This window comes from Grampus griseus (assembly GCF_964374135.1).
Source record: "Grampus griseus genome assembly, chromosome: 15".
In the NCBI taxonomy this organism is placed as follows: domain Eukaryota; kingdom Metazoa; phylum Chordata; class Mammalia; order Artiodactyla; family Delphinidae; genus Grampus; species Grampus griseus.
This window is the reverse complement of record NC_139009.1, coordinates 20,144,622-20,170,556: the sequence shown is the minus strand read 5'-3', so window position 1 is coordinate 20,170,556 and position 25,935 is coordinate 20,144,622. Positions and strand designations below refer to the sequence as shown.

The 25,935-nt window shown below is 53.3% G+C and overlaps 1 protein-coding gene across 3 annotated transcripts in view; it reads left to right on the top strand.

Annotated features, from left to right (window-relative positions):
• Window positions 1–25,935, top strand: part of OTOF (otoferlin) — a gene marked incomplete at both ends in the record, with an annotated part of 90,592 nt that overhangs the window by 40,745 nt on the left and 23,912 nt on the right. For 2 of the 3 annotated variants that reach the window (XM_082672104.1, XM_082672102.1), the window contains 6 exons: window positions 10,992–11,065; window positions 12,476–12,602; window positions 13,075–13,129; window positions 19,161–19,292; window positions 23,687–23,749; window positions 24,175–24,259. In XM_082672104.1, the coding sequence (XP_082528230.1) occupies window positions 10,992–11,065; window positions 12,476–12,602; window positions 13,075–13,129; window positions 19,161–19,292; window positions 23,687–23,749; window positions 24,175–24,259 (536 nt within the window). Of the gene's footprint in view, window positions 1–5,038; window positions 5,078–10,991; window positions 11,066–12,475; window positions 12,603–13,074; window positions 13,130–19,160; window positions 19,293–23,686; window positions 23,750–24,174; window positions 24,260–25,935 lie in introns of all 3 variants that reach the window. The other variant, XM_082672103.1, reaches the window with a different exon arrangement.

Sequence of the window (25,935 nt, the reverse complement as noted above, 5' to 3'; positions counted from 1 at the left end):
CTGCGCTGGGGCTGCCAACCCAGACCCTGAGAGCGCCTCGGGGTGGTGCCACTGCCACATGTTCTCCGGCCAGGCCTGGCCGTGCAGCCAGCAGGCTGGGGGAGGGGGAGGGCAGAGGGGTGAGGAGAAGGTAGAGCTGGTTTAGAGCATCTGGGCTTCTCCTGTGGTTTAATTCTAGCTGCCTGCATGGGCCAATGAGTTCTGGGTCAGGGAGTGCACGGTTCCAAGGGGAACCCGGATTTGGCCTCGCAGCCATAGGTGTTATGTCTCACCCTCCTGACGTGAGTGCCAGCCAGCCAGGCCTGTCAGCTCTGGGGTCTGGGAGGAAGCCATTGTATTCTGGGCCAGAGAGCCCTCCAGAAAAAATTTGGCCAACGAAGGAATAGGGAGAAGGAAGGGATGTATGTGCCCAGGCTCTGACTCCAAGTCAAGTCCTCCTTTGCCCACATCTGCTCCCTGTCCTGCAGCCCCTCCTGGGAAGGCACATTGCTTTGTAGGTCAAGGTGCCCAATCTACAGGGTGCCTCTCTGTTGTTTTCCCAACAAGAAAACTTCATTGCTGGTAAGCAACTGTCTCTCACCTGGTTGTCTGGATCCACAGGGGTCTGGTGTGGGAATCTATTCCTCCCTGTCTGATGTGGCTGCGTGGGGTGCTTGCTGGAGGGGTCGGGGAGCTGGTGGAGTGAGTGGCAGGAAGCAACCGCAGGCCCGGGACTGGTGGCATGAGGCATCCATTCCATGGGGGGCAGAGGAGGCTGATATGGGGAGGTCTCCCTGCAGGGCCTAGGTCCCCAAGGCTGGGCTCCTGCCATCTGCCCTCACCACCCCCTGGAAGGGGCTCTGCAGACATTCCTCTATACTCCCAAGGCCTTAAGTATCTTCCCAGAAGCTCCTCCCATTGGACCTCAGGGAATGTCCACTGGCAGCTCTGCCTGAGCAGTCCCCCAGCCCCCAACCCACCACCACCCGCCCTCCCACTAACCTTCTCCTCCCATGGTTCCATCAGGCCCAGGCCCTGGTCGGTCTCCTCCCATGGTTCCATCAGGCCCAGGCCCTGGTCGGTCTCCTCCCATGGTTCCATCAGGCCCAGGCCCTGGTTGGTCTCCTCCCATGGTTCCATCAGGCCCAGGCCCTGGTTGGTCTCCTCCCATGGTTCCGTCAGGCCCAGGCCCTGGTTGGTCTCCTCCCATGGTTCCGTCAGGCCCAGGCCCTGGTCGGTCTCCTCCCATGGTTCCATCAGGCCCAGGCCCTGGTCGGTCTCCTCCCATGGTTCCGTCAGGCCCAGGCCCTTGTTGGTCTCCTCCCATGGTTCCGTCAGGCCCAGGCCCTGGTTGGTCTCCTCCCATGGTTCCGTCAGGCCCAGGCCCTGGTTGGTCTCCTCCCATGGTTCCATCAGGCCCAGGCCCTGGTTGGTCTCCTCCCATGGTTCCGTCATGCCCAGGCCCTGGTTGGTCTCCTCCCATGGTTCCATCAGGCCCAGGCCCTAGTCAGGCCCTCTGAGCCACTCTGGCTGCTTCTGTAGGCCCTGCCTCCAAGTCAGCAGCCTCTGATTTCAGCCGGCTCTTTGCACAATGTGCCCGGGAATGTCCCAGGAGGCAGTGCGGTGCCATGGAGCACACAGGGCTCAAATCCCAGCTCTGCCCTTGGAGCCTCACTTTGCCACCTGTGAGGTGGGGGATGCTGTTGCCTCACGGGAGTGTTAGGGTCCAATGAGATAAGCCACGTGAGCTGCCCACCGCAGCGCTGGCCCGTGGCTCGTGCTCAGCCAGCGTCCCCTCCCTTCCTTCTCCCTTTCCGCAGTCTCCATGTTACCCCCCCACAGCTTGTCCTACCCTGAGCAGCATCGGACCTTTTGGCCCAAGATCCTTCTCGGCTCTGGCCATCCCCACCCTACTCCGAGGGCTCTGCCAACAAAGCCGCCCACAGCCGGAGCTTCACCGCCGCTTGGGCCCAGGCCAGGGTCTCAGTCGCTCACAGGACTCCCTCGCCCCCCCAGCTGTCGGTGTTGCAGAGAAGGAATGAACTACTAACCCCGTGCGCACTTTGCTCTCAGAAGCACAAAATCAGGGTTCTGGGCCCCTGCGTGTCAGTGTACATCTGCCCTGTTGGCTGAAGAGAGAGGAGACTTTGGCCCTGAACACACACACATGCCCAGGTGTTTTCTCACGCTTACCTGCACATATGTTCTCTCTCTCCATGACACCAGGGAGCTGTATACACCACCAGGTTCTGGGCAAAGGACCCCTGTTAGAAAGGACAAAGAAGGGAACCCAGGCTTAATCTCACAACTGCACTTCAGAGACTTGGGGCTTTCGCGGATTCCCTGTATTCCGCGACTCTCCTCCTCATTTTCTCCACCTGCCTGGCCCTCCGGCCCTCCTTCTGCCCAGCCCCCCTTCCTGGTGTCCCTGCTGGGCTTCTCTCTGCAGGGTCTCATCCTGGGGGAAGGGAGGGAGCGGGCCACACTTCTTGTTCTCCTTCTGGATCCTTCTTCTACTCCAGTGGAGACCCATAGAAGAAGGTACCTCCCTCCTATGCCTGGGGCCAGGGGCCAGCTGGGCATGTGTGCATGCCTGGGGGCTCTGACAGAGATGTGCGTGGGGCATGTGCCATGGGGTATGCATAGACGTGCGTGTATGGGGTCTACACACCCAGCCTCACCCCCAGAGTGCAGGGTTCCCACAGCCCCTCCCCCGCCTCCCTCCACCAGGCTGAGCCCCAGAGCTTCAGCCGCTCCCAAGCAGCCTGGAGGAGCCGGGGTCAAGGCCATGCTGAGATCTGGGGTGAAGCAGTGCTCAGGAGACTCCGCCCAGACTTAGCCGCCTCACCTGAGGTAGGGGTCCTCTTCACCCCCTGCCTGGGTCTGAGCGCTCAAGTGAGACCTCACACCGTGCAGCACTAAGATCCCAGAAAACCCTCAATCCCCCAGAGGCCGCCATATTGATCCCCCCCCGCCGCCCCGCCAGCCTCCATGGCTCCTTCTAACTGTGCACACAGAGTGATGGGGGTGGGAGCTTGAGGAAGAGGTGAGCGAAACTGAGACAGAGAGAGAGAGAGACAGAGAGACAGAGAGAGAGAGAGAGAGAGCGTGTGTGTGCGTGTGTGTGTGTGTGTGTGTGCGTGTGTGTGTGTGTGTGCGTGTGCGTGTGTGTGTGTGTGTGTGTGTGTGTGTGTGTGTGTGTGTGTGGGCTGAGGAACAGAACTTACCTGGCCAGGCTGGGACACTTAACAATACAATGTAGACTCTAGGAGGAAAGTCAGGCCCAACCAGGGCTTCAGGGAGAGGTCCCCTAGCAACAAGGATGACCGTGAGGTCAAACCTCTCATCCCCACCCCTTGCAGCTGAGTGACTAAGGACAGGCAGAGCCTCAGCTCCCCCGTTTGGAAAATAGGATAATGATACCACCTTGTGAGACGGCTGGCGCTAATACGTCAGGGCATGTCTAAGTTCTCCCGCGGGGCCGTGCAGTTATTAATGTTAGTTGTAGTCATAACAGTGCTTGTAGTAAAGGCACAGAGTATTATTTTTTCACAGAAAGAGAGTCTTTTCCCTTCTGCATTTCCACACTGAGAGTGTGGACCTGTGTGCAGCCTCTTAGCCGGCCCAGGGGCCTGGAGCGCGTGACGAGGGGTAGGGCATGCGTGTGCCAGGTGCTGGCTGCCAGGGTGCAGGTACACACTGTTCTCTGGCCTGCTGTGTGCCCGAGGGGGCCGCCGCTGGGCCAGCCTGACACCTCTCTGCCATTTCAGAGCAAACCCCCAAAGGGAAAGAGAAAAGGCATCAGATGTTATCATTTAGGTACACAAATTCCACCTTCCTGACCCACCCTTGCCCACTCTCAGGTGATACACTTCCCCTTCCAGTTCCTCTACTGCAAAGATTTTCAAACTTTTCAGGGTCACCCAGTTCTTTAAAAAATCATAGACAAAAAAACAAATTTCCCTCGAAACCTGGATCAATAATTCAGAGAACGGCAGCCCCACTTGGATTCGTGTGGGGTTGGGGCCAGTAAATCTCCCGTTCGGCCCTCATTCTCGAAAGCTCATTGGAGCCCACGCAGCTCTCAGCGGGTCCCAGTGGGGGCCCAGGCCTGGCCAGACCCCCAGCCAGGCCCGGGGCCAGAGCAGGGCTGCTGAGACAGTCTCCCCTTCTCTGTTCTCTGCTCAGTGGTCTCAGCTGACTGCGGTAGCCAGAGACCTCGCTGATGTTAACTCCTTCGAAAGGAAGTACAAACTGGCCAGCTGTGATCCCCTGGTCAGGACCTGAGCTGTGAGGGACTGGAAGCATGCCTACCCGGGCAGGGTCTGTGCCAGGACAGGGTGTGAGGAGAGGAAAAAATTGCTAATTGTTATTCACTTCCTTTCCCTCATCCTCATTGCCACAGCATCAGGGAAGCACTGAGAGAACATTCCAGAAGGGCTTTCTGGAAGCCTCCCTAAGGAGGAGGAGGAGCCCTGCTCTGAGCCCTGGAGCAGTAGCTCGCTTACAACTGCAGGCCCAGAACCTTCCTGGCCCACCTTTCTTCTCCGAGGCCCTCAGAGCTGGGGGGCCCCCACTCTATTGGAGGGGATCAGGCGTGGCGAGGAGAGCAGGGTGGCCCAGGCCTGGATGGTAGCCAGGCTCATCTAACCTTGTGTTCCCTGTGGAACCTGCAACACACGTTCAGAAATCACCAGACCCTGACCTGGGGGAGGAGATCAATGGGGACCCTGAGGCCTCCTCCCTCCCCAGGGCCCCAGGTTCTCCTAGGCTTGGGGTCAGTGGGACAGTGGCCACCAGCCCCACTCCTGTGAGCTCCTCCCCAGGAATCAGGACCACAGTTCCCCTCCTCCCCAGGGCAGAGCCTAGGCCATGGGGCCCCTACCCAGCAGACTTAGGCTTGCTTAAGTGAGAGGCTGTGGGGTGAGGGCTCTCTGGGACAAGGAGGCCCCTGGGGAGCGTGGGGGTCAGCAGGGCCAGGGGCTAAGTCTGCGAGTGTCTCTGGTTCACACCCTCTCACACACATCCCCTTGTCTCCTCATTTCTTCCCCCTACTCAGCAGACAGAAGACCAAGGGAGGCAGAGATGGCGAGCACAAGTAGGTGGCCGAGGCCAGGGTGGAGCCTGTGCGGCTCGTGAGAGGGAAGGGTCCTCAGCACAGGGTACAGATGGCGGGGGGCCCAGATCAGTGGCGGAGCCAGCACCGGGTGATGGCAGGGCGAGGGAGGTCTCTCCATCTGGCCATGGGGGCGAGGCACAGGGTGGTGTCAGGGTGGGTGCAGGCCTTCTGGTTTCCACTCCCTCCTCCCTCCTTTCAGTGTCTCGATTCCTCCTCCACTTCCCTGTTCAGTCCTCGATGCCTGTGGGCAGGCCCCGAGCTATCCCTGTGAGGGAGGGAGTGGGGACAGCCCAAGATGCCAATGGCTCTCCAGAAGAGCCAAGGCAGGGCTGGGCTGGTGGACATGCAGTGCTGGAGGCCCAAGAAGGACAAACTGTGGGCACCGAGTGGCCACAGGGGCTGGCCGGAGCATGAAGCCCAGAAAGCTAAGGAGAGATGACCCCTCTCTGGTGGTCTTCACCATCTCCATTCCCCAGAGGACTCCAGATGGGAGGGGCCGCCACAAGGTCGGGGGGAGACAAGTGGGTCTTTCAGCCTCCCCAGAGCTTGTATCATCTCAAGGATCTTCTAGCATCACAGGGAATTCACAAAGGCAGTGGCAGTCAGGGCTGACCACACTGGAGCTCTGCTCCAACACCCATTCTTACAGATGACAGAGCTGAGCCCCAGAGAGGGGAAGCAAGCGACTCCGGAAGAGGAGCAGAGCTGGGACTAAAACCCAGAGAATTTAACTCCCAACCCAGAGTTCCCAATAGGCCCAGTAAGTTTAGAGCACCTGACTATATTCTAAATTTAATTCTCCGAGCACATCAACAAGAGCTGAAAAGCCAGGAATGTGGTCTTTAGTTTCCAGATAGGGACACTGAGCCCCAGAGATGTTAAGAGATTTGCTGAAAACTGTGGTCTCAATAAGTTAAAAATTAGTCGACAAGACAATATCATGGCGACGGCAGGATTATTTGTAGAGGGGTCTGAAGTGACGAGCACTGGTGTGGGCTTGGGGGGTCTGCTTGCATTAAGATCCCGGGGACTCCCAGTCTCATTTAGCAAAACCATATTGAGTTCCAACTCCCGCTTGTTATACAGGAGCAAAAAGCATGACAAGGCAATGGCACCGTGAGGGGAAATTCGGGCCCAGAGACCTGAAGGATCGGAGAGTTTGCCAGGTTACAAGCCAGGGAAGAAGCCTCAGGCAGAGGGCATGTGCCAGACTTGGAGAGGAAGCCAGGGAACAGGATCTTGGGGGGTGTGGGAGATGACATCAGACTGCTGAGCTGGGGGTCCCACTTAGGGAGAGGGCTCAGGGTCAGGTTTTTGCATGGACAGTTAGACATAAAAGGCCCGTATGAGACACAAACAACCTGCCGGTCTCCCAGGCTCTCTGTCTGAGATCGGTGATGCTCTAAGACCCTTCTTGACTTCCAGCTCCCCAGTCTGTCCTGGGCCAGACCCCCAAGGGATTCAGGCTGGCCTGATCCCTTTGGACACAACGGTACTAAGGGGTGCCTCACAGTGCGAGCATGTAGTAGGCCCACTGTAAATGCTGGTTCCCTTGCACAACCCCATCCTAATGTCCTGACATTTCCAATTCACAGATGAGATGAGTAAACTGGCTTTCATTCTTATTTTAATGTGTAGAGCCTCAGGATGATTGAAAGGGTAGGAAAATGGGATTTCTAAGAAGAGATTAAACAAGCTGAAATTCTTTAGCCTGAAGAAGAAAGGCTGTGGGAGCAGTTTTAAATCTCTGAAGGGTTATTGTGTGGCAAAACTGGTTAGTTTCTAGCTCTCCTGAGGAGAAACAAGAGGAAAGAGAGAACCATAAACCCTGTGTCTCTTAGGTAGGAGTTTGTTTCTCCCAAATACCTGAGGCCTGAGCTAATGAGCCTTGACAGTTTCCACTGCAGGCAGTCGGGAGGGTAGAAGCCCCAGGCAGCCATGGCCTGCGGTTCATTTCCAGTCCCACCCCTCTACGTCACAACCTCCACAATAACACAGAGACCTGAGGGAGACCCAGCTCACTAGATTTAATTTGGCGAATGTTTCCAAGCCATCACTGGATAGTTCCAAGCTCTCCCCTAGGACCCCAGGTGCATTACCCAACCACAAAGACATTCTTAGCCATGGAACCAGCAAAGAAATCATTAGGTCCATAAATGAAAAAAGAGTTTAAAATGAGTGACCTAACTAGACTTCTCTCTAGAGAGAAATAGCTATCTAAATTGTGTGTGCATATCATTCTGACTGTCATGAATCCAGCAATGGGGAAGCCCAGATGTGATCATACACCCTCAGAGGGTCCTGGGAGGCCCACCTCCCCAGCTCCTGCTTCTCAGGCTTTCAGGCAGCCACGTATAAAGGAGCCACTGGGTTGCAAAGTGGTTTTTCACCAGGTTGATTATTGGCTTGTTTTCTTTGTCTGTTTCTGTCCATATTATACCTTTAGTAATTGGAGAACCATCTAGACCAAATGCAGAATTTAAAACAAAGAAACATCAGTACATCAGTAACCTAATCAACAATTTACCTTTTTTGAAATCTGAGTCTGTAACCTAATCAACAATTTACCTTTTTTGAAATCTAAGTCTTTAATACAAGTGGATAATCTTCAAAATTCCCTGATTAAGTTAACATTTATTTCAAAAATAACCTTTACCCTTTGCCAAGAGAAGCAGGCATGATGGGCAACTGATGGGCAGTGAATTCTGATGTGTCATCAATTAGAAAATTACAAAGGGCAGTGATAGCTGATGACATCATGCTCTGCTGCCCACAGTTCACAGGAATGAAGAGCTAGTCACTGAAGAGAAATGAATAGGTACAGAGCCTACAGTAAGAATTCTGGGAATTACACTTGCCCTACATAGTATATATTTTTTTGTAAAGGAATGTCACCATTTTGAGATAATCCCAGGTACACAGGAATCCCACCAATGAACTTATCCACCTGATATGGTTAAAATCATGCAGGGTCTGGAGAGAGAGGTTTCTCCTTCGAATTGCTTCAGGGTCTGGTAGACAGTGGTCTGATAAGTATAGATTTTTTAGTCTCAATCTTTGCTTCCAAATATGTTTGTTTTAAGGACTAGAGTGACTTTCAAATTCAAGGGCCATAACTGCCCAAGGGAAGCCCCAGGCCATTTCTACTTGGATGGGTCCTTGGGACCAGCATCAGAAATCTACAATTCCCTGCTACCCAAACCCCCTCTGGGCCTCAGGCAGCAGGACCAGATCCGGTATCAGAATGCAGAGTGGATGGCTTCTGCAGGCAGGGCCTGCTCTGACCCCATACATGGCTTTGACCTACCATCTCAGAGCACTTTCCTGGGGGACATTAGGGCAGGGTGGGGGGGGTGGGATGGGACTGGGGTTGTGTAGCTGGAACAGACTGTGTGATGGCAGCGTGTAAGTCACACACGGACTGGGGCTGGGGTCTCTAAGGCTGACACAGCCCAGGAATGACCAAGAAGTGATTGTACACGGTCAGCACAGGGCCCTCCTGGGTAAGGCAGGAGAGCAGCAAGGCTAGGAGGAAAGGAAACCCAAACGCTGGGACAGGAAGCAGAGGGAGGGCCCACACTAGGCTCACTTCCTGTTGCAAGAGTCAGAGTATGGCCGGCACCCCTGCCCTCAAGGCCACCAAGCAGGGAGAAATCGCCCAGGATGGTTCGTTGTAAGCCAGGCGGGATGGTTCCTTTCTCACCACCATACGACTGTTTTTAATGGGCTCATTGATTGGTGCAGTGTTAGGTCACCAGTAATTTAATATTTATAGCCTTCTCTTCCCAAAATGTCTTGATGCTTACATTACTTTGAATGAGCCCCCTCTCTGTAAACATGGGCCCAGTCCATGGGACTCTTCACAGATAACGTCCCCATCTGCAAGTTGTGCTGGCCCCATGGAGACTTTCTGCCAAAGTTCCAAATGGTCAGGACGGGATTCACACCCCCAGAGAAGTGCAATCCCACAGCAGCGAGGATGCAGTGGAAGTATTGCCGGCCTGGGAGGTGGTAGCTTCAATCCCAGCTCTCTGAACCTCAGGTTTTTCATGGGTTGAACGAGGAGAAGCATATGTCCCTCCCAGGACTGCTATGAAGATGAAATGAGCAAACATCTGGAAAAGCCTTTGGCCCAGATTAGTGGCTCAAGAAAGGTTATATAATCTCTTGTTGGGGAGAAACTTTTAAAGATAACTCCAAAGGCATCAGTTTTCTTTTTTTAGAGTGCTTTCTTTCCCTTTCCTCCTGTTGATATGTCCTGGATAACGTGATGCCGGATAGTGTGAAGAGATCAGTGCTACCCCAGCCTTCTTTCACCCACCTCGTGCCTTTTTAGGAAATCATGAAGATGCCAGTGTTTCTTAAACTGTGAGCTGGTGCCACATGAAAGAGGTGGTCCTCAGTTGCTCTCTCACTGGGACATAGACACATTCCTCTTCATGTCTTGCCAGGCATATGAAGAGTAAAGAAAAGGCCTGGAGCTAGGATAGGGCCAGGTTGAGGGGAGGAGAGGCTTGAGATATCTAGGCCATCTCTACAAGGACAGAAAGGTTTTCCCCAATCTCACATGACCCAGCGTAAAGAACAGGGGTTCTTCATTACAGATAATAAGATGTGGTCAATGGAATAAAGCTTTTCTAACTGCTTCAAACCTCAACTGTAAACTGTGGTCAATAGTATCCTCCTCAAAGCTTGCTGTGGAGATTAAATTATTTTTTAAATATGTTAAAAAAAAAAAAAGAACAGGGGTTCTCGGGCGACCATAGCCAAACCTCCACAAGGAGATGCCTCACCCAAAGATGGGTGGGCCCTGCTGCTGTAGGTGAGCTCAGGGTTGGAATCTGCATCCACCCCACCTAGGGATGGGGCCCAGGATGACAGGGGCACAGCCAGGAGGAGGGAGAATGGGAAGTGGACGGAGTCAGGTGTCCAGCTCATGCAATATTGATGGGGTAATGGAATACTGCACTTTACTGCCTGTTGATCCTACTCCTGGCCCCTCCTGGACCAGGGATCACAAGCTCAGCTGCGGGGACATCACTGAGGGGACAGTGAGGACCCCCTGCCCCCTTCCCTCAGCCCCCCTGACTGCAAGGCCCTTCTCCTGGGGGCACAAGGCCACACCAACCAGAGGAAGAGGTAGGAACTATGGAATCTGCCATACGTTCCTGGGGGTTGGTTGGGGGGGGGGGGTGGAGGTTCTGTAGTGAGAGGGGACAGGCAGAAGGGGCAAAGCCAGGACCAAAGATAGAGACGGGAAAGGGCCCATCTCCTTCTTTTCACTGGGGACCCAGGAGAATCCAAAGGCACAGAGAGGTTGGGAAAGACAAGGCAGGCTTCGAGCACCAGAGCCATCTGAGAACTAAGCAGCTAGTTTCAACCACACTTCCTACCTGCTCATCAGTCTCTGTGCCTCTGAGTCCCGTTTCTGCCCTTCTGTTCTGATGCTTTATCTCTGGTTGTCTGGTTTTCTTTCCACTCAGCCGAGGTGGGGTGCACGGTCGGGGAGGATGAACTTGGCGGCACTGGCGGAGCTCAGAGCTCCAAGACTGGACTGAGGGGGCTGGGATCAGGACCCCGAGGGGCTCCAGTTGAAACGGTTCTTTCCACCTGAAGGCCGCCTTTACTGGTCGCCGTCCCCGACCTGCTCCTGAGTGGTGTGAAGACATGGGGAAGGAGGAAGTGGCGGGGTTTCCTCTGCCCTAATTCCCCCTCACGGCTCCCAACTTGGGAAATTTGGCCCCAAATATATCTTGGGACCAGTAGGTGAGGGGCTGGAGCTTGGATCTCCCTTTCCCTTACGTGTTCTTTTGGGTTTTGCTCTTCTATGTCTGTGTGTCTTCCTCCCGGCGCCTATCTCCTTCCACCTCATTCTGGCGGCCCCCTCTCACAGAGCCGGGAGGAGTGTGTTTTCCGCCATGAAGCTCGGCAAGAACCGGCATCACAAAGACGAACACCAAAGACAAGGTATGGACGCGTGCCCCCGCCCACGGTCCAGGCGGCCCCTCTCTCCCCTCCGGTGACCAAACCCCTCCTCTCCGCGGGCAGCGCCCCAACGGGCTCTCCTGCTATTGGCCGGCGGATCCACCTGGGAGGGGCCTGGCCTCTCATTGGCTGGAGGAGAAGCCGGGTCCTGAGAGTGGTCCTCCGGAAGGAGGCGCCCCGAGGACTGAGGGTGGGTAGCACGTTTCCTCCGGTCTAGAGCTGAGTAGCAGAGCCCCTCAGTCCGTTGGGCTCATCCTGCCCTCTTTGCTCTCATTCTTTCTTCTCCACACAGAAGCCTAGAGATTTTTAATTAGAGGAGGGAATAACAAAAACAAAAAAGAAGAAAGTTATTTGGCCAATTCCCTATTTCTGGGGGAAAATCAGAGTCCTGAGAATGCTTGCTCTGTGGCAGGACTCGCTCTCCTGCCTTTTCCCCGTGACCTCTCACGAGGCTGCAGGGACGGCCCTGGGGGAGACAGGCAGGGTGGGTCCTGGAAGACTGGAGTGGCCTGTGGCACTGGTGCCACCGGAGCAGCAGGCTGGGGAGGGCGCAAGACAGCTATTTAAGAGGAGGCAGGGAGTACAGTTGGAATACAGGGGAGAAATGGAGTGTATTAGGGGAGCTGTGTGTAACTTTCTAACCCAGGTCTGTAGATCACACACCCATCCTCAGGGCTCCTGGCTTCCCTCCCCAGCATCCCCTGTGTGGCCCACTGGCCCCAGAATCTCTCTCTTTGTCTTTTGCCCCTTGCGAATTCCAGCTGTGCCTTTTGCCTTCCTAGATTGGAGAGGGTAGAGCTGCCGGTTGAGACTCAAACCCACCATCCTTGGGTGGCTTCTCAGAACCGTCATTCCTTCATCTAGCTGGATTAGTACACATCAGTACAGGGTTAGGTTCTGAATTCCATCAGCTGTTTTACATGGATAAGTTCCTTCCTAAGCCTCAGTTTCTTCATCTGGTTACATGAGAATAGTGCCTATCTTGCCAGGCTGTGGCTATGAGGATTATGAGGACTAAAGACATATGTATAACGTGCTTGGCATTGTGCCTGGCACATGATAGCCACTCAGTAAATGGTAGCTACTGGTACAGGAGGTACATAAGTATGTGTTATTTTATTCCTGACCCTCTTCCACGAAGGATATTCAGTGCTTGCATAAGTGAGTTACATTCAATTAAAATTAAAAAGCAAGACCAGGTGCAATTTCAGTTAAAATCAGAGATCACGATTAGGCCAGAAACACGGCAGATATGCAGACCATAACATTCTAAGCAGATGCTACCAAGTAAACCTGGAATTTGACTCAGCTTCCTGGATGGCAAAGCAAAAAGGGAAATACAGTCACTATCCCACCATCCAGCCCACCTAACTGGCCCTCCCTCTTCCCCAGATGAACCGGCAGTACTGGAGATGGATGACCTTGACCGCCTGGCCATTCGGCTGGCGGATGGGCTGGATCCTGACTCCGTGTCACTAGCTTCCGTCACAGCTCTCACCACCAACGTCTCCAACAAGCGGTGAGTGGGCAGGAACCCCACAGCCCCAGTTGCCTTCCCCAGGTCAGGCAGGACCCAGCTTGCTATGTTTGGAATTTGGGTGGGGAAGAATCAGGGCCCATGGACAGCTCCTTCCTAACCCTGCCCCTTTCCTCTTTTCCTGGATGTCTCCCTCACCTCTACCCCTGCAAAGGCAGGAGCCTGTTCCCTGGTCATTCAACACCTCCGGGCAAAGGGAAATCACGGAGCTGCCCAGCCCACACTTGAACCTGTTGACCTAATGTCTGTCTACCTATCACTTCTGTCATTGGTTAGTCCTCTGTTTTGGAGCCTCTGAGAACAACTGATCCCCCTTCTGTTTGGCAGTCCTGGAGTGTTTGAAGATCATGATTCTGTCCTTCTGCCCTTCTCCAAGGTCTAACCACTGCCAGTGCCCTCCTCCCCTGCAAGCAGTCCCCTTACACCCAGCCTGACAGTACATTCTCCTCCTCAGATCCAAGCCAGACATTAAGATGGAGCCAAGTGCCGGGCGGCCCATGGATTACCAGGTAGGTGGGGCAGCTAGAGGCCTCATGCCTTTCCGACTCTGTCTAGTGGGGGGTTCTGGCCAGATGTGCGTTATAGACTCTGTGAAGGCATGGATCTGAGGGTCATAGAGAACCACAAGCTGAATATATGTTACCAAAGTAAGCTTGTTCCTGGAAAGCACTCACAGCAGTGTCATAAGTAGAGAAGTACAAACCCAAAGAGCAGCTTGAGAACTCTGCTTATGCTGGTCAAAGCCCTCCTAGGATTTTGTAACGGTCTTTATAAAGTGAGAGGGACCTGGAAAAACCATAAAAAGACCAAAGAGCATCCAAAAATAAATTTTTTAAATAAGTGTCTCTGAAGAAAGATAGATATTTTGGTGTTTTGTTTTGTTTTGTTTTTTTGCGGTACATGGGCCTCTCACTGTTGTGGCCTCTCCCGTTGCGGAGCACAGGCTCTGGATGCGCAGGCTCAGCGGCCATGGCTTACGGGCCCAGCCGCTCCGTGGCATGTGGGATCTTCCTGCTCCGCGGCATGTGGGGCACGAACCCGTGTCCCCTGCATCGGCAGGCAGACTCTCAACCACTGTGCCACCAGGGAAGCCCGTGGTGTGTTTTTTTAAATTGTTGCTTTGTATTATTTTGATGCTGGAAGTAGTGTCAATCCTGGCTATCTATAGGTGCTGAGAATGTGGGTGTTTTTTGCTTCTCTGTATTTTCTGAAATTAACACTTAATTTTTTTATTTGTATGTTTCTAAAATGGCTGAGATAGGGAGAGATTTGCAGCTATAAGATTGCTAATGTGGCCACAGTGCAGGCAGGATGGATGGGGCATGAGCATGGCTGGGAACTGCGGGGAGAGGGCCATGTGAACAGCAGGACCCAGTGTAGCCCTCCCAGCCTGGGGCCTCATCCTCAGCTTTGCAGGGCCACACCCTCAATTTTGTCTCTTTTCCCAGTGTTGATCGGAACCTGAGAGACTGAGTTACACTAACATAACTCACAATAGGCTAATGTACAAGCCGGAAGTACCTAGTACTCATTTATAAACTGCAAACAAGAAGGGCCCAAGGACCACGAATTCCTCTGGACCCTTCATTAGGAGCTATCAAGACCCAGTTGTAGGTGAAAAGACTGCTGGGCATTCCTAGGATTGAGGGAGTTTGCTGGCTGGTTGGGAGGGCAGAGCCTTCAGGAGACCTCACCTGACTGCCACTGCACTTCCCGCCTAGGGCCAGCGCCAGTCCCCAGAATCAGAGCAAACCCTTCTCCCGGGTTAGGGCTTTATCTTTGATGCCCATTTCCCAGGCCCCATGCTCCCTTCTTTAAGGACAGCCCACCTCACCTCACTCAGGTGATAATATTGAGGACTTGACCCCAGCTTTCTTTGTATCAGGTACATCTGGTCATATTTCCTCAAGGATGCACCCTGTCTCTCTGAATCCTTGCTTCGGTTTGTTTTCATCCAGTCGGTGACCATCTTCCCAGGGGCTTGAAAAATAGCCCCAGGCAGTGTCAAGCGGACCTGCCCCTGGGGATTCAGACAACCTCACACCACTGGGTTCCTTGGAGGTTTGGGAATGTCACCTCCTCACCTCTCTGCCAAAACCCAAGCACGGAATGTCCTAACACTTCTGAGGGCTTTTCCAGGAAGCTCAGCTCAGGGCTTTGCTCCTCTGTGTTCTGAGAAGAGAAAAACTTCTAAAGAGCAAAGACCCCATAGTCAGATACCGTTCAATCCACAGTGTCATGAGCCCGCCATGTAAAGGCACATAGAAAACGGTGTCACCGTTACTGTTGCTGCTAATGTAACTTATCTTTTTGAAGGTTTACTATGTGCCAGGCACTAGGCTAGGTAGGTATGTTTCCCATTTGAGTTAATGTAATCTTAACAACCACCCAAGTATAGGTATTACTGTATTTCATAGGCGAGAAACTGAGGCCCAGGGTGGGTAAGGAGCTTGCCCCAGGTCACACAGTTATTCAAAGCTAGAAGCAAGGTTCAAACTTGAGGGTGTCCTACCCCATAGTCAGAGCAACTAATTTCTCTCTAATTAAGTCTTTTGAACAGTCTCTCCCTCTGGTCCCTGTTCATCTTTAGCTTACTACCTACTGCCTGTTTTCAAAAGCTCTTTCAGACCACTTCCTAACAGAGACTTTTATGAAGTGGACCAGACAGTCAGCCTCCAAAGACTTTGTAAACATTCTGAACTGAACAAAACAGTTGTATTGGACCTGGTAACACAGTATTCCCTGACAGGTTGATTCACTTTTCAACTGTGTTAACACACTTGGAGAGAGAGCTGAGGATGCAATGTGAGGGTTGCAAATGTGGAATTATTCTTGCTTTCAATAAGTACAATGTATAAAGCAAGAAAAACCTATCAGAAGGACTTCACTCTCTTGGAGAACTTGGCTTTGCTGAGTTAGAAAGACCTCAGCCAGAGGCACTTAGCCGAACTCAGATTCAGGAAGGATCCTCAGGGCTCAGAACCATCCTAAAGATTGGGTAGCACTGAAAGGAGGTCCCAAGGTGAAAAGACCATGGTGTACTCAGGCCCTTTGTTTCTTCTGTTTAGAATGCATGTAATGCGAAAACCCTTTCCTGATTATTGGCATCTCAAAAGTGAGAAGCTGCAGCTTCCTCCCTGTGAATGTGCAGTTTCCCCATCACAGTGGGCAAAGCTTCCTCCCTGTGACTATGCAGTTTTCCCATCACAGTGGGCAAAGCATCCTCCCTGTGACTATGCAGTTTCCCCATCAGAGTGGGCAAAGCTTGGTGCTTGGCACTTGGCAGGGATGTACTTGGCGGGTCACAGAGTCTTGAGTCTCTTCACTACCCTCTCTTCCCGCCACCAAGACCATATACATTTTCACCTCCAAACATCTCTCCAGTTTTCACCTCCACGTCATTTATCCAGCTCAAGTGCCGTATGGCAGCCGCTTCCTATCTGATCTCCCTGCTCTCATATTGCCCCCTCCACTCCATGCTCTACGCCACCACTGGAGTGATCTTCTCAAAATGCACAACTGGTCATGTCACATCTCTGTCACCTGGAGACGAGGGAACATAAAGGATGTTTCAGAAGAGCAGTACTAAAGGGTCCACCGCCTCTCATCTCCAGCTCCCAGCGATGTTCTTGCAGCCCGGTCAGATCCCTCAGAAACAGGTCACGAAGCACCATGACTCTTGGGTTCTCCCAGGACAGAGGTATAGATTTACACTCAGCGGTGTTCCTTGTGATGAGTTTCATGGAGTCACCTGAGGATTATGTCCCTTATCTTGGAAGGAGAGGATGGAATAGTCAGTCACCAAAAGAGTTACCCTGGTCAGCTGGTCAGTTGGTCCCTTAGTGGCTCTATTTGCCTCCCCCTCTTCCATCATGGAAAGACGGAGTCCTCTGCTGATGACTGAAATCCCCTTCTTCAGAGTTTAATGTTTTGTTTTTGTAATTTCAAGTCCAAATGATACATTCCCCTCCATAGAGCACGGGGGGGGGGGCCGGGGGGAGCCCGGACTGGCATTCTCCTCCCCCACCAACGCCAGGCTGCGACCTCCTTTGTGCACTCTCAGGGTACCCCTCAGGCCACCCTTCAGCCTGCAAAGAGCACGCACTGGAGCCTCCTCCTCCTGCCCCACCCTTTTCTCCTTTCAGCCGTGTGCCCTCCCCTCCCTACCTGCTTCCTGCCTGGTGTCAGAGCTTCCAGCTAGGGTCGTCCACCATTACTGGCTCTGCTCAGTGGAAGAAGGTGGGAACTCTGGGTCCTGAAAAGGAGCAGGGGGCAAAAAGGCTATCATTATGGCTGAGTCCCTGGGTGAAAAACATAAAAACCAGCCAACCTCTCACACTGCAAAAGTTAATCTCCTGATGGTATATCTTTACTACCTTATTATACCAAAGCTGTGTTTGTCTACTTCCCAGTCTTGAGTTACAGAAAATCTTTTTTTTTTTTTTTTTTAATGGAGGAAAAGGGATGGGTTAGTTTTGGGAAAAAAATGAGCTCTTAAAAAAATCTTTGGTATAAAGTTTCATAGAGCTTAAAACTCTATAAACTACTACGCAAAGAATGTTCTGGAAGGACTTCTAGCGTCTGTTTACTCTCTTCACAGTAAACTTCTCAGAGCTGGCTCTATTTCCCTTTTAGCTCCCTGAAGAAACAATGATTATTGAACTCCTTCAGAGCTCCAGATTCTCAGTTCCATTCCCTGTGGAACCTCATTCCACATAGAAATGCTTGTTTTCATAGTTCAAGTATTACTTCAATTAGTAAATGTTCAGTTTCCAGTTCTACATACTTGCTTGGTAACGTTCTCGTTGTCATCAGGGTTTTTATTTTGTTAACATCGTTACTTTCATTGTGTGGATTTTTCTTGTCCTTCCGGATATTTATAAGATATATAAATATCTGATGGACGCAGTGGATGATAATTTTCATGGCTATTCTTTTTCATGAAAAGGGAGAATGATTCTCTTGAGTAAAATCATATTTAGTAGTTGCATCAAAGCACAGCAATTAAAATACCAACTCTCCAAGATGAGAATCGTAAAAAGCAACTCATACAGGTTCATTAGAGGAGTGCTGAGGCAAATGCTGATACTAGCTCAACGTAAGCTATTTTGTTAAAATGCAAGTTCAAGAGACTTAAATGAAACAATATTAAGCGTCACACACGACCCTATCTGTTTGGGACACCAGCCACTTAACTGAAAGTAAATTCTAGTTGAGAAGCCATTTATAACAAGAGCTCACATTTCCTACACCTGTCTACTGTTTATGAAGCACTTTGATGCACATTGTCTCATTCAACCCTCACACAAACTTATAGATAGGTAGTGTCTTCCACTCATAGCTGAGAAAATGCCATTCCAGCAACCCCGAGTCTGTGCCTCTTCCTGTTTATCATGGCCCACCCATGGCCACTGACACCTCCAGATCCAAAGCAGTGAGAGTTCAGGAAGAGTATGTGCACAAACACATACACCAACACACACACACACGCACGCACGTCCCTCCCTCCCTCTCTCTCTCTCTCTCTCTCTCTCTATATATATATATATGCAAATATTTGTTGAATGGATGAACAAGAAAAAGTGCTTCCCAGAATAGAAATAAGATTCCAGAGAGGTGGATGCCACAGAAAAAGATACAGAGTGCACACAACATACAAGTATCAAGGCAAAAAAGGTGTGTTCAGGTGGGCACCAAAGCCTCACTGGGCATTCAAAGAAATTAAACAAAAGAAGGGGAGCCAGGAATGTAGAAAGGGAGCCAAATTCCAGAAGTAAAAAAGATGTCAGGGCTTCCCTGGCGGCGCAGTGGTTGGGAGTCCGCCTGCCGATGCAGGGGACACGGGTTCATGCCCCGGTCCGGGAAGATCCCACATGCCGCGGAGCGGCTGGGCCCATGAGCCATGGCCGCTGAGCCTGCGCGTCCGGAGCCTGTGCTCCGCAACGGGAGAGGCCACAGCAGTGAGAGGCCTGCGTACCACAAAAAAAAAAAAAATGTCAGAGGCCTGCAGGCTTAAAATAAGAAATGCTGGAGCAGAAAATTAAATGCATGTTAATGGAGACTTAGAAAGCTTAATCCCGGAGTACACAAGACCTGGGAGGTAGGTTTGCAGCCCTCGGTGAGGCAGGGCCATTGATGCCGGGGAGAACTTGAAGCACATGGAATCACCCGGGAGCTTTAAAGATATGGCTGCTGGACGCCACTCCTTCCACCCCTCCCCCAAGGCTGGACTGCGTTGGTCTGGAGTGTGGCCGGGGCCTCAGGGTCTTTACCCACCATCCTTCCCCTCCCACCTGCTAATTCTGCTGCACACCTACTTGGAGGTGATCTAGCCACGCCCTTTCTTTATAAATGAGGACAGTGAGGCTTAGTGGGGGAAAGAGCCCAGGATCACCAGCGGATGTACGGCAGGCCGACTGGCCCCCAAATCCGGTGCTGGCTCCCGGCACCTTCCAGCCCGCTGCCCGGGCCCCGACTCCTGCAGGACCAGATCCGACCTCACCCGCTTTCCTTCTCGGTCCCCCTCTTGCCCGCCCGCAGGTCAGCATCACGGTGATCGAGGCCCGGCAGCTGGTGGGCTTGAACGTGGACCCCGTGGTTTGCGTGGAGGTGGGCGACGACAAGAAGTACACCTCCATGAAGGAGTCCACTAACTGCCCCTACTACAACGAGGTCAGCGCCCGGGGCCCCAGGTGGGGAAGGGGCCTCCGAACCATGCCAGAGGCTGGGCCCCGGCCCCATGGGGCCCAGCAGGAGAAGCTGGGAGTCAAGGGACACAGAGGGCCACCAGCCGGCGTGACCTTGGCCTGCCCGTTACAACCCGCAGCCTGCTGACATGCAGTGCTGCCCCCTCTGAAGCCCCAGTCCAGATCCCAGCCAGACACAGGTCTGGCCAGGGGCCACCCTGTGAAAGGAATAGCACCCCAGGTCCTCCTGTGCTGCTCCCAGCAGCGCCTGTGAGTGAACTGCACACCCTCTGAGGCCTGGTCCCAGATGTTTCCCAGGCCAGAGCCCCGAGGCGGGGCCGCCTCCTTCCAGCCCCAGCCCGTGGTGGCACTGGCACCGTTAGTGAGCACCTGCTGCATGGCGGCGGGCACTCTCGTAAACGTTTTTGGTACATCATCTCTTCTGGCTCTCACACTGTCAGAAGTTGTCACCATCAATCCCATCTTACCCAAGGGACCTTGAAGCTCCTGGAGAAAGATCTGGCCTGGGTGCTACGTGCCAGAGTCGGGTTCTGTGTGCACACGCTCTCTGCTCAGCTGCCGTCATGGGCACCTGAACCTCTTCGGGGTCCTTCCAGACCACTGGCCGTGATGCTTGGGGAGTGAGGGGTAAAAGGCCCAGTACCCACTGCTGTTCGTTGCAGCTGTTTGAGGCCACATCGAAGTTAAAGGACCTCAGAGACCTAGTTCAATCTTTCCATCTTACAGAGGAGGAGACTGAGGCCACAATATGAAAAGGGCCAAGATCACAGAGAGTACTGTAGACAGAGCAGGGCCCAGACTGCCCTGCCTCTGCCCGGCGCTCTGTCTGCCACCTTGGACGGTCACCCCAGACACAGCATCGTGACTCTGGGCTCCAGGGAGGGACCCATCTTAATCAGCTCTGGGGAAGGATGCCCCTCAGATGCCTGAGCACACATCAGGCTAAGCCAGAAGTCAGCTGGCACCCTGGCCAAACGAGGCACCTGCATCCTGTGTTTCGGTGTCCATCCTGGGGGTGGTGAGGGCTGAGGGTGCCATCTGCTGCTTGGGGGAGGGCATCGCTTGGGAAACTGTGGGCGGCCCCAGTCGTGGGCCTTCAGGAGGAAAACCCAGGCACAGCTCTGCCCTTCACGGGGACCCAGGCTAAAGCCAGAGCCTGGCCGAGGTCTCCTCAATGACCACAAATGGACCCCATTCTCACAGCTGGTTTCCTGCAGGGCCACAGGGCTGGGACACTGCTGTTTCAGGACCCCCCTCAGCCCCATGTGGCAACCTTCCCAGGAGTCAGGAAATTCGGGCTGGACACCTCTGACCTTATGTCAGGACACATCCCTGACTGGAAAAACCTCCGGCCTAGATAACATCTATTTTTCCCTAACAGATGTGGAGACAGGGCGCCATGGCCTTCCACAGTTATCTGATAGTGGTGAAGCCATGTTTGCCTGAGGGGAGGGCTCACCTTGCAGCAGGCCCACATGCCTCATGTTTCATTCAAATGGTTTCCTCCTTCCCAAGGAAACAGAGCTGTTCTCCCCACTCTGTGGCTCCTCAGCAAACTCCTACTCACCCTGCAGAGCCCAGCTCAAATGTCCTTGCACTGAGTAGCCTTCCTGGCACTCTCTAGGTCAGAGGTCAGGGCATTCCTCTCTCTCTGACAACAACATCCCCAAGTTGCATTTGGTTCTTCATGTCTAACCCGGGAGGCTCCCAGTCTCCTGCATTGCTGTAGCCCAGCCCAGGGCCTGCCATGTACCTAGAGGGCTTTGGTAACACTTTGCTGAATGGATACTTACCCAGACGAAGAAATAGACATCCGCTGGGCATCTGCTCTGCACCAAGCTCAAGCCTGGCCACAGAGCGGGTGCAAACAGCACACTTCCTAGTTCCATTTTCCAAACTCTACATTTATATCCGCTAAAACTGTTTATTCCACTCATCTTTGGATCATCTTAAATTTACACCTGATCATATTTTTGTTCTTTTTCACAAACACAAGTAACTCTGATTTATTCAATTTCTGTTTCCTCTAAACCAGAGTTTCTCAAACTCAGCACTGTGGCTACTTTGGACCAGGTAATTCTTTGTTGTAGGGACTGTCCTGTGCATTGTCGGATACTGAGCGGCGTCCCTGGCTTCTACCCACTAGATACAAGCAATCCTCCGATAACAATCCTCCACTCAGATGTAGCAACCAAGAAGGTTTCTAGACATTGTCAAATGCCTCCCGGGGGTTAAAATCGGCCCCAGTGGAGAACCAGTGCACTAAACTATCTTCCCATGATTCCTCCCAGCCCCAAAGCTAGAATTTTCTTTCCCTTTTCTTCTTCTGGTCCCAGGGGTGTGCTGCTTCCCGCTAATTCTCTGAGTTGATGGGAACCTACCTTTGGTTCCACTAAACACAATAGAGGGAGGTGGGAACGACCAACATCACTTAGATTTCTAAGTAATCACAAAAGGGAAATATGTTCAGGAATTACAAGGAATACGACCCCAGACAGCGCAGAGTTCTAGCTTAGTTAGCTCGCTCTCCTAGGGCTGACACAGCTCTGCGGCACCTGGCCTGGCCTTGACCCTCCCGCCTGGCTCTGGACCTGTCTTCCTGTGAAGGGGGGCTCATAACCATCACCCCCCCCCCAGAACAAGCTGACAGTCCACAGCCCAGGCCAAGACCTCTCCTCGGTGCGTCCGGTCCCAGACACTGTCATCTTCCTTCTGCCTACAACCACCTCCCCCCATTGCCTTGAATCCTTCCCGTTCTACATCCCAAAGAATCTACCACTATATCGTCCACTCAACATCACCAACTCTGCCTTTGCTTTTCTTTTGACTCCCCTTTTGTCTATAAGGCCTTTCACTCTAGCATATTCTAAGCACAACTATGAAGAACCATTACGATCAAGGACAGGAGCCAGAAGCCTATCATCTATCCATCCATCTACCTATCCATGCATCCATCTATCTATCTATCCACCTAGCTGTGCCTTTCCTCAGTCCCACATACCTCCTAGTGACCACCACTTCCTCACCTTAATCCCTGCACTCATTTCTGCGCCCCGTCTTTCCTGAAACTGCCCTGTTCCAGACATCAAGGACCTCAACATCCACCATTTCTCCCTCTCCCTTGACCGCCCCGGCCCTTCCATCCTCTCGCCGCCCCCTGCCCTGGGGACCTCTCCCGCCGCTCTCCTGTCTTCCCCTCTCTCCAGCTCCTCTCCTCACTGCCTTTCTTGGCATCACTCCCTGTGACCACTGCTGAAGTGCTGCTGCTTCTTGGAGCCCTGTTCCGGGCCTGCTTCTTTCCTACTGTCCTTCCTTCTCTCCCTGGGTATCTCCCCAGCCTCAAGGCATCGGTTACCATCTGCGTGTCTAGATGCCTGTACCACCCACCTCTCCAGAGCTTCAATTCCCCCGTGACCAGCATCATCTGGGCATAGTGCTTCGTAGCAGTTGGTATTTATTGTGCAGTGGCCGTGTGCATGCCTGGGTTGAATGCTTGACCCAGGTCATCTCATTTAGATTCTGAACCACGCCTCCCAGCAACCCCGTGAATGCTGCCCCGGAGCAGTCCCACATGGCGGCCCTGGCTCGTTATCCCCACGTCACAGAGGTGTAAACTGAGGCTCAGGAAGGGAGGTGATTGGAGCAACAGTGAAAGCTCAGTCTTTCTGGCTCTAAAGCTGGCGCTGTTACCCACAATGCTCTAGTGTGAGCCTCCAGCAGCCAGGAGCAGATTCTCATTTACTCCAAGCTCTTCGGCAACCTTTCTTCCATCTCCCTGCCCACAAGTTCACCAAAACAGTGGGCCTTCTGCTCGCTGTCCGCACCCTCGCTCCCAGCGCCTGCACACCGAGGCGGGGACAGATGGGTGGGCACTGCAGCTGTGAGTGGCAGCTCCCAGCCGGAGAGGACAGGTCGCGCCCACAGCACTTACATTTATAGCAGATTAAGTGCATCGGTTCTAAATTCCAAGGCTCAGCTTAGTTTACGTTTAAACACCTCCAAACTTGGGGTGCATCTTCCAGGCAGCATTGTGGTTTAATGGTGATGTCTGTGGGACCCATATAACCACAGCGTATCTTACATGTGTCTCATCAAGCCTCATAACAAGGCTCTGAGGGGGGCCATCATGACCCCCGTCTGACAGCTCAGGAAGCTGAGGTTCAGAAGATGTGTTGCTCAAGACCACACGACTCCCAGCTCCCCCGGGGTCGGGGGACCAGTGGTTGCCCCGCCTGCTCATCCAAACTTTGGGGCTCAAGGGAAATGGCCGGGGTGCAGACAGGCACTGTCAGGAGGGAGGGCCCGGCATTTAGCCCCTGCCCTCCAAGTGACAGCAAGTCTGGGTCCTTCCCCCTCCAGTACTTCGTCTTCGACTTCCATGTCCCTCCTGACGTCATGTTCGACAAGATCATCAAGATCTCGGTGAGTGGGGAGCAGTCCCTGGCAGGCGGGGCTCTTAGCTCAAACTGCACCTCTGTGCAGACTTGAAAAGGGCACCCCTCTGGGCGGGCCAACCCTAAAAAGGCAGACCCGCACCCAGACACACAGCCGGGCAAGTGGGGCACAGGCTGGGTGTGGGCCCCTCTCGCCCCATTAGCTAGATCCTTCAGCAGAGCGTACAGCCTGCTCACGCGTACCTGGCAGCCAGCAGAGCACAGGCGAGGCACAAGAGGCTGATACTAAGCCTCAGAGAGCGGCCCCTGCCCTGCCAGGCGCCCTCCTGCTTCACCTGAAGCTCACATCCCCAGAAAGAGTGACATGGTGCCGCTATCAGTCAGCCCTTCCCCGCCCCACGGAAAGCCTCAGCCCCATCCACCTGACTGGTGACTGGTGGTTCTGCCCGGAAGGTGATTCACTCCAAGAACCTGCTGCGCAGTGGCACCCTGGTGGGCTCCTTCAAAATGGACGTGGGGACCGTGTACTCCCAGCCAGGTGAGTAGCTGCACAGCCGGTCAGCTCCGGGACACGCAGTCCCTCCCACCCTGGCGGGCCCTGGGCTCAGGTGAGGCCGTGAGTGCACACGGTCTTCAGGTATGCAGAGCGATGGGGTGCCCAGCCTGCATACAGTCGCAGTGACCACCTGCGCCCAGTCGGCGGGGCTCACGGGAGGCCTGCAGAGTCGGCAGCATGGCCCCCTTTTACAGCTGAGGGGCCTGGGCGCCAGAGAAATGCCGGGGCTTCCCTGGTCACCCAGCTGGTCTACAGTGAGGTCAGGCCGTGTGACTCCAGAGTCCCTCCTGAGCCACGCTGTCCTCAACACCCAGTGCGGGGGCGGGGGGCAGTCTCTGAGGGATACTGTGCCCTGAAAACACCTTCACTGACCAGCCGTCCAGGGACCCAGGCTGCCTGAGAACAGCCGCGTGGGCTATCTGCTCAGCAGCTCTGGGGGAACCCATACGCCAACACCGCGTGGGGTTAGTGAGGGAACCCCAAGCCCTGGCCCAGAGGGCTGATGAGGCTTGGACCAGACAGAGGAGGTGCCTCAGCCTGACAGACAGCACTCGCCACACGGCCAGCTTGGGAACCACGGGCAGACAAGCTGGCACTGGGCCCCACCCATGTCCCTGAAGTGAACCCGCCACTTGGGTGCAGTAAGGACCCCATTAGGCCCTCTGACAGTGACAATACAATTTCACCCAGACATCACATTTGACCCTCACAAAACAGTGAGGGAGACATCAGCATTCCTTCCCATTCTACAGACGAGATAAATGAGGCTAAAAGAAGTTGTGTCTTAGAGGTGCCATAAACTGTTAGGTTGAACCAATTGGCGATTCCTTATGTTCAACCTAATAGACACTCGGCTGGCCCACATTATAACTATGACTCAGACCAGGAAATCTAAGCTGAAAACCCAAGATTATACACATAAAAATCACAAAATCATAGAACATTCAAGCTCGAAGAGACCTTAAAAACATCCAGTCCAATCTCTCTCTGAAGGAACAGAAAGAAAGAATCCACTCCCTCTTCAAATAGCCTTTAACTCTGAAGACAAATTCTATGTCCCTCCTGAGTCTTATTCTCTTTCCTTGCTCCCCAGTTCATCTAACTATTCATTCACACATCTGTCCGTCCACCCACATATTCTTTCACCCACCCACATATCTACCTACTCACCTGTCCGTACGTTAATCCATCCTTCTATCCATTTATCCATCTGCCATCCATCCATCCCTCTATCCATCTACCTTTTAGGCCAGCCAGGCACCCTACCACCCGTCTTCTACTATCCATCTCCCCATCCAGCCATCTGGCTATCTATCTGTTCATGTATCCATCCCACAAACATCCACTCTGGCAAGACCCTTGAAGCTCTGGGGCAGCCTAGGACATGGCCCCCTCCTCCTGAGATGCGCCGTTCAGCTGACGGCCTCCAGTGACCCCTCACACACATGGCTTACTCCGCTCTCACCATCCCGGTCTGTCTCTTCGGACCCTGCAATGGCATAATCTCTCCGGAGACACAGTTGGCCTGGCCTATCCCCAAACAGGCCGATTTCTGCACACAGTCCTGAACACATTTCACAGAACCAAATGGAGACAGAGGCTTGCTGGCAACAGGTCTGAACTATAGGAGAAGTTGAAAGAGGAGGGAGGGGAAGAGG